This window comes from Bombyx mandarina, chromosome 05 (assembly GCF_030267445.1).
Source record: "Bombyx mandarina strain Sakado chromosome 05, ASM3026744v2".
NCBI classification, from domain to species: domain Eukaryota; kingdom Metazoa; phylum Arthropoda; class Insecta; order Lepidoptera; family Bombycidae; genus Bombyx; species Bombyx mandarina.
In genome coordinates, this window is record NC_143212.1 from 16,397,662 (window position 1) to 16,406,657 (window position 8,996).

At 34.6% G+C, this 8,996-nt stretch overlaps 1 protein-coding gene across 1 annotated transcript in view; it reads left to right on the top strand.

The window, feature by feature from the left end:
• The window catches only part of LOC114247445 (uncharacterized), a 132,899-nt gene extending 126,247 nt beyond the window's left edge, over positions 1–6,652 (top strand). The window contains exons 11-12 of the mRNA XM_028180422.2: positions 2,591–2,734; positions 3,186–6,652. Of these exons, the coding sequence (XP_028036223.2) occupies positions 2,591–2,734; positions 3,186–3,803 (762 nt within the window). The 3' untranslated portion in view covers positions 3,804–6,652. The remainder of the gene's footprint in view (positions 1–2,590; positions 2,735–3,185) is intronic.
• The last annotated feature ends 2,344 nt before the right edge of the window (positions 6,653–8,996 follow it).

The following is an 8,996-nucleotide window of genomic DNA, read 5'->3' on the forward strand; positions in this document are numbered from 1 at the left end:
CATGCAACTTGGCGCACGTGAATGAAGTGAAACTTCTTCTTCGACGTGTAGTATTATGGTTTTCTTCATTTTTCATCCTTAAATCAGATTGCTCTTGTAATAGAGAATGCTGTCTATAATCGATGCGACATCTTCAACATTTATATTATATATATTTTAAATTATTAGAAAAATAAATTTATATAAATATTTTATTTGCATATATTATAGATATATATTTATGTATATGTATTTATTTAAGTACGACTATTTGTATCTATAAATATTATGTATGTTATATATACACATATGTTTAAGTAATATTATCTTCACACTACACCTACCAAGCTTCATCTCTGCACTCCACTAAGGTAGACTGTTAGAGAATGCCTATGGCATTAAGTCCGCCTTTATACTTTCTAGTATAAGAAGTTATAAATAAATAAATATAAAATTTTTTTAAAGACTTCATTAAAATATTGGACGCTACTCGTTGCTAACGCTCGCGCTGGTCTGTAATAGTACTACACGCGTGCGTTCAAGTGTCACGCATTCACTCTCGCTCTGTCTCTTTCTATTCCACGGTAGCGTTAAACGTTTAACGCAACCTTGTTGGAAGTCGCATTAGAAGTTTTTCTTCAATAAAACCTTAGTCGTCCGTGGTGATCACAGAAACGGATATATTAGAAACGTCGGAAATAATATAATGACAACAAAAAACGCGAGATTAAACAGTAAAAATAGTTTTAATTAAGCTTACGACAAATCATTTTTAACCCGTACCATTCGACACTGAAATGAATGTATGACATTTCTTTCTTCAAACCAAACTTGCGGGTAGATATCAGCGGTCGCTTGGATCGTTTTAAAATTGCTGATGTATTGAAATGACGACAATTGGCGGTAGGCAGCGGCTTGGCTCTGCCCCTGGTATTGCTGAAGTCCATGGGCGACGGTAACCACTCACTATCAGGTGGGCCGTAAGCTCGTCTGTCACAAGGGCAATAAAAAATCACTCATCATCAGATAATATGTTCGTATATTCGTCAGTTGATTAAGGCAAAAAATATGAGTTATAATCCCAACCCCATCAATGTCTTATATTGCTTAGTTATATTGGATTGCATGGGCCAAGATAATCAGGCTACATCTGATGCTTAATACCAGCTGTTATTGCCGAATATTGTAACCCACACATGTGAATAACGCCGTCTTAAGATATTCAAAATTGAAAAGTTTAATTAGCTGAACAATATCTTCTATCCAAAGTCACCAATTCACATTCTCATTAAAACTTTCAAGAATCTTTCGTTCCCTGGTCGTTTTGATATAATTAAAATTCAAGATTTAATTATTATTTTAGTAGAAACAAACTTGGTTATGTTCTTGGCAATTATTAAATTACCTATTAGTTAGTTTTCAATTCGATGAAATATTTTAGAGCTATCTCAGAATTGTCGGATAAAAGTTGTTTTCTTAAAACTTCACGCCGACAAATTTAAGCAAAAAAATCATGCAGTATAATTCATATCTCATTCTCTTAACGACTACTATGCCATAGCTATAATACGTATTTGTTTCCCTGTTTTTAGTGCAGTTTCATTGAATTTCAAATCACGACGACGCTAAAGAAGCTTTCTCTTCGAAATGACGGTCGTATATGTAATGTTAATTTATTTATAACACTTCGTGTAAAATTTACGTTGGTGTACTTAATGCCTAAGGCATTCTCTACCAGTCAACCAAAGGTAGTGCAGAGTAAATAGTGGTAGGTGCAATGAATAGTTTATAAAGTAATCAAAGGAATATATTAACAAATTATTATTAAAAAATACTATGTTGTATAGGTAATATAATTATTTTACTCTTAAAACCAGTCAGGTTAGTAAAGTATATTTAGTCTCCTCAGCTCCTGTGAGCCTCAAAAATAATCAAAACTATTTAAGAAGTTTATCTTCAAGACTGTAGACTTCAAATCTGCATTTTCTCATCATGCTCTCGTGCATTGGCACTAACCATTTTGTAAGATTTGAACATCACGTATTGTGAGCGAGGTCATTGAAATATATAAAGAAATCCTCACTCCAATAGAAAAGGAATGAGGAGATGGTTGGCGCATATCTAACACTTGAGATTCTCTTGTCGTTAATACGAAAACCCAAACTGCCACACTTCAAGATATTGTTCGGTGTACAAAGGAATGTTAATATCACAATAATCATTTTTATGTAAAAATATACGGTAGTTAAGAGAACATAAAGATATAGATGAATCAACCCTTAGCTTTCCGTCAGGAACCCTCTTAAAGTATTTGAAACTTCAAATTTAAACCGTAAAATAAACTTTAATTATCGACATTAATTATGATTAATTGATAATAAATTGGTACTAATGTGTCAATCAGCCTTTAGTCTTTTAATATTTAGGTGAAGCTAACGGCCGATTAAGCGTATCCACTGTAACCAGCTGCTTATGACATTAGCAATGTATTGCCAAATGGCAATTTTTTTTTCAAAAAACTCCTATCATTTCAATACACACGATTCTGAATAGAAAACCCTTCCTTAACCTTTCTCTACAAGAGATATATATCAGTGATACTTACGTACAGGCATACATGGTCTATAAAGGCCACGGAAAGGATGACAGGGAGAAGACTGGGAAGTTCCGTTCCAGGGCTGCAGAATCCACGTACACGATGACCACGAACAGAACTGCCAGATTTTGTGATAACATGACCGAGAGAGAGCTTGAGGTAAGATTGTCCTCACTTTAGGTAGCTAACCTATTTTTTAACATTTTTCTATTTATTGTAGTAAATGATGTAATAGAAAAAAAACCAACAGCGTAACGACAAGTGCTTTTTTTATTTGTGCGAGAAAGCAGAAAGCGAGAGAAATGGCCGGTAAGGCTTGTTTTATTAGCACTATCCTCCCTTCGTTGGCATTGGCTAGTGGCAGTGGCGGTAGGGGGCGTGTTAATACTTGGCTTGACGGCATATCTCGCGGCAGGGCATGGCAAATGACGTCACGTCCGTTACATTATCAAATATTCTTTTGCCTCTCCGTAGCAAACTGGTCAATTCCAAAGTCATTCCCCTCATGAAAGCTCCAAACATACTGTTAAATAAAGATGCAACATTTATATCATCAACTTCGTATTTAGGTTATCCATTTAATTGCCTTAAACGTTTTCTTATTTAAAAGGAGGAGTTCCGAAAGATATGCAACCAACTTGACAAGTTGAGGGAAAGGTGCGGAGGCAGCGCTCATATCGCGAGGAAAATCATAGCCATGCAAGATTCTGTTGTGATCCACGAACGGAAGCCCGCCACATCTGAATCAGCTCCGCTTAAACTAAACACAGTGTTCAGTGCCGTAGCTGACAGGCTTATGTGCACCGTCACCCCTGCCGAAGAATCTAGCAGTAGCGGCAGGGACATGCCATTCGAAGTACCCCCAGCTTATAAACAGAAAACTTTTAGCCCAAACAAAAGCGTCGAAACAAGCAACGCGGAGCAAAGTCATACAGATGTTACGGTTACTGCAGAGTCTCCTAAGAAAAAGGCTGATCTGAACGAGGCCAAAGATGAGAAGCAAAATGGAGTATTTAAAATTAGTGGAGAAGCAAATTGTGGGGATATAAGACCTCCGGAAGTAGCTAGTAGAAACGGACTTAACGGTAAAAGTGAGAAGAGTGATACAAAATCGAATCCCGGTAGTGTTGAGACTATTCGAGGAGTGAGATCAGGTCACGCCAGGACACATGCTATCGTCATCAACTTGGATGACAAGAGTCGATTCACTGAAGAGGTCACTGTTTAAAGACTGTACTTACGTTCCAATGACTATGTGTGTTTAATGTTTTATATGGGAAGCATGTGATTTATTATTTTGATAGCTGCTGTTATAGAGCTGGTAATTAGGTAAAGGAAATAAAGAAGGTTCTGTTGATAGCTTTAAATATTTTTCTCTTTTTCTTGGTATTACTGATGTTATTAATGGCTGATACATTTTTAATAGCAATACGTTTAGTTATTGATACATTAGACGCTGAGAAAAACTGATAAGATTAATGCCAAAGAGTTTGTTTTCAAGAATGGATGTGTGTCATTGGTGTATTTTTTTTTTATTTCTTAAGGCTAAGGTTTATGCTGTGAAGGTTTTTTAAAATGACCACGTGATGTTGTTGTAGTTTTAAGGTAAATGATGTATAGTGATGATATTATGCTTTCTTTCGCAAGTTTAAGTAAGGTGGTCCAGTCGTCTAGGGCCTGCTTCATTCTACATATTCCAACGTTAACTCGAAGATGTTTTACTGAGTGTCGGACTCATTCTCGGCAAAACTATCCTCCCTCAAAAAAAACGTTTTTTACAGCGATCATCAATAATACGCGACTATCAACCGCCGGACCAACCCAACGGGGAGACTTTAGAAGCATAACATCTAGGGGGCCAGATTTAAACAGACGTATGTCCATAAATGCACGTGGTCGGCAGCCTTACTGCTATTAATTGACACTGTTAACAGAATAAAGTTGTTCTATCCCAGCTGCAATCGTAAATAGTTCAAACTCTGATATCATCGCTAAACTTTAAAATTCTAGTCTATACTGTGATTCTTAGGTATTATTTCGAGAGTAGTTTCAAACAAAGCATATCATTGTGTTAATATATTCTGTAGAAACTCTAACTTTAGAAATTGTATAAAAATCTATATTATAATTACAATGTATTTTTTGTGTGACAAACTCTTACATTTAATTCATTTGCATATTGTGGAAAGAGAAGGGTAAAGTAATAATTCCAAAGATGTGTAGACACGTTTCAATTTTATTTGTGGCTTTAAATTGTTTAATGTACCTATTTATTGTGTAGAAATTAAATATTTAAAAACTTGTAACTGTGTTCCCCGTCACACAGATAAAGTAAGATTAGATTATTAATGACCACTATGGCTATTGTAATCTATATTTATAATTTAAAATCAATTTAAAAATCTTGTTGCGGTTCTATTAACACGCATTCTATTTCGAAGTTGTAACAATCATAGTAGACGTAATTATCCTTCCTAAAATGATTATAGTCGCATATTTCACAGGCAATTCACTGTTTTATTCAGGCTAATTATCGATTATCGACAGTTTGACTTCGTAATAATGACTGTAATTGCATATAAAATTTTTAATGTAAGCATAAAAATAAATGTAAATAATATGCGAATGAAAGACAATTTAGTGAATCAAATTCTTATAAATATAGGATTAATTTTGTCTATAAAATGTTTGGATTATTTAGGAAACTATTAAGATCATTGTAAATACATTATATTTTATTGGAATATAAATCTAATGATATAATTATAGATGAGAGATAGGTGTGAATTAATGATTAATTATTTCATATTCTATCATTTCAACGAGATCCACATATATAAAAAAAATCCTAATTAATAAGATGTTTATCTCATATGCTACTTGTTTTCATAAACATTATCCATTAAAATCAAACATTAAAATTCTAAAAGCAGCTCCTCGAACTCAATACATATATACCTACATATTTTAAGACTCTCTATAACTCCCCTATTGAAGTACAGATTTATTATTAGAATTCAAATCTTTGAAAATATCCAACACATTCCTAAATATAAATTGATAAATTAAATATTTTACAGAAATTGAGTCAACATTTATTATAATAGAATTGAATTTTATCTAAAATATTCAAGCATAATAGTATTAGTAAATGAATAGCACAGAAAACAGTTTTTATGTAGTTAAAATAAGAACTCTTGCTGATTATTGTGATCCTAGTATTTTCTATCAAATTGTATATGCATACATACACTAGAATATAAATGCAAAACTTAATGTAATACGTTAGCTTATTTCTCTCAAAGATATCAGCTAAATATTCGCTTTAAAAAAAAAATGGAATACAAATAATACACATATACACACAAAAAAAATTAGGTACACCAAATTCTAAAATGTTGTAAATAGACTTACCGATCATGCCTTCAGTCCAAACTGGAGAGTCGACATTCGACCCTATTCGTATCACCGATTCGCGTAAGATTTAGGATGGTGCCATTTGTAGTGATATATTTTTAATTATTGATTAATTAATAAAACAATATTGAAATTAATTAATAAAAAAAACTCTACTATGAAAAAAAAGACCTGCCTAAATCAGATTATTATGTCCGAATTTTGTCCCTATCATTTGAACGTGTGAAATGCATTTCAGTTGGATACAATGCAAATTTATCGTCAGCTGACTGCAGAGTTCTTTGAGAAAAATCAGATAGATACATTTTATAGAGAAAATATACTAAAATACACTTTAAAATTCATATATTCTCCTTAAAACTCTTTCTTATCAGCACTTTATATTCTGAACAATACGCAGGCAACAGATGCGCTGGCTATTTAAATCATTCAAATATTCTATCATAAAATACAATATTTATAATAATACTGTCCGATATTTCGATATTTAAATCAACATAATATAAGACTAAAATTTATTAAATATACACTGTAAGCTTTAGAATAAATTTGAATTTTATTGTAAATATTAACTAATTAAAATGCTTGTATGTATGCAATGTGATTGCGTGTTAAAACTACGAAGACGCTGATGTTGGACTCAATAAACATTGAGAATATTATTTTTGTATTTTCATTTTAACCATAAAAATTCTTCGCTGGAACTATAAACTATTTCGAGCAGTTTTTACAGGTATAGAGGCTATATTCTGAAGCCCGCACGTGTAGGTATAACTACCCAGCTTATTTCTGCAACGAAGTCATTCGTGACTATAAATTAAGTATGTCATCATCATCATCATCAACAGCCCACAGTCGTCCACTGCTGGACATAGGCCTCTCCCAATCTACACCACTGAGCCCGGTCTGTAATTAAGTATGTATTTAATTATAATAATATATGTAAATTCATATGTATTTTAAATACTTATAGAACACGCTATGTCAGTAGGAAACTGAAGTAACAATTCTCTTTTATCCTATTTTTATCATGCTGAAACTGGTCAGTATATAATATGAGCGGACTTATAAAATTATTGTATTGTCATCCGACTTGCATGTACAGATTAATCGAAAGTTTTGAAGTCAATGAAATGATTAAGTTCAAAGATTCCGTTATATATATCCATACATTACATACATATACATACATTACATGAAAGTATCCCCGGCAGTGTGTAAAGTAGCCCCGGTAATCAACAAATTAAAGAGCGGACGGTTAGCCTGGTATGGACATGTGATGCGGAGAGAAGATACATGTGACTAAGAGAGGTATGGAAATGGTAGTGCCAGGTAGAGGGAAAGAGGTCGACCGAAGAATACATGGATGAAGTGTGTGAATGATGATATGAGAGAGAGAGGAATGAGTGTTGAGATGACGTCTGATAGAAGAGAACGGAAGAGATTTTTTTTTAAAAACATTAGCTGTGCCGACCCCACCTAGTGGGATAAGGTGTAGAAAAAGAGATACATACATTACATACATACTATGTTAATATAAGTGTGTCAAAAATTGTGTTTTTTTTACCCAAAGGCCTTTCCAGTTTTACCATCACAGATGGGCGAGCTCAGGCTCGACCGGGAGGGACGGTATTTGCTAACAAATTCCCAAGCACCTCCGAAGGAAACTACGCGAATGCATCTACTACAGGATCGAAATCATCAGCCGTGGGAAACCCAGTGGGCGGATTATGTGTGTGTGTAAATGCTATATTGTATACTGCTTCGATTAATTTATATAATAATCGACATCAGTCAGGTGTGAGGATATTAAATGACCGTACATACTATTAACCGGCTTTTTCGTCCACAGCCGGATAATATTAGAGGCCGGGTAAGCCCGTAGGATATTTGTGCCAGAGCCACACTCAAGAGTTCGAAGAGCCGCACTTTGCCGACCTCTGACCTAACCTAAACATCAGCCCGTTGAGTTTCTCGCCGTATCTTCTCAGCGGGTCGCGACCCCTTAGTACTAGGTTCATTCGCGAAGCAGCTACTCTTGAGTTGTTAAGTTTCCTGTGGATGCGCTCGGGCAGCTGTTTGCAAATCCCACCCTTCCGAAGGCATACTCCCCAAATAAGCGAAACAAAGTAACTATTACCCACTGGATAATCCACTGGATATTATGGGCGGATTCCATGTAGAACCCTTTGACGAGTTCGAAAAGTAGGGTTACCGGGGTCCATATGCCTGCTCCTAGTGCTAGAGCTGCAGACGTCTAATAGCTGTATTAATTGTTCGAATGGATCCGTTACGACATATTAAAGGTGTCGACGGTGATTGGGTCCTGCTTGAGCCGAGGTCGGAAAGTAATCGGCGGCTGCCACGATGAAGCGATTTTTAAGATGCACCGCCTTATCGAATTATCGTTCCGACGCTAAATTCTGGCGTTTTCTGATGGGCTCGAGACGCAGATCGTCGTGAAGATTCGCACTTATCATAAAACAGGACGCTACGACGGCTATCCTAAAAAAAAATTAGGTACACCAAATTCTAAAATGTTGTAAATAGACTTACCGATCATGCCTTCAGTCCAAACTGGAGAGTCGACATTCGACCCTATTCGTATCACCGATTCGCGTAAGATTTAGGATGGTGCCATTTGTAGTGATATATTTTTAATTATTGATTAATTAATAAAACAATATTGAAATTAATTAATAAAAAAAACTCTACTATGAAAAAAAAGACCTGCCTAAATCAGATTATTATGTCCGAATTTTGTCCCTATCATTTGAACGTGTGAAATGCATTTCAGTTGGATACAATGCAAATTTATCGTCAGCTGACTGCAGAGTTCTTTGAGAAAAATCAGATAGATACATTTTATAGAGAAAATATACTAAAATACACTTTAAAATTCATATATTCTCCTTAAAACTCTTTCTTATCAGCACTTTATATTCTGAACAATACGCAGGCAACAGATGCGCTGGCTATTTAAATCATTCAAATATTCTATCAT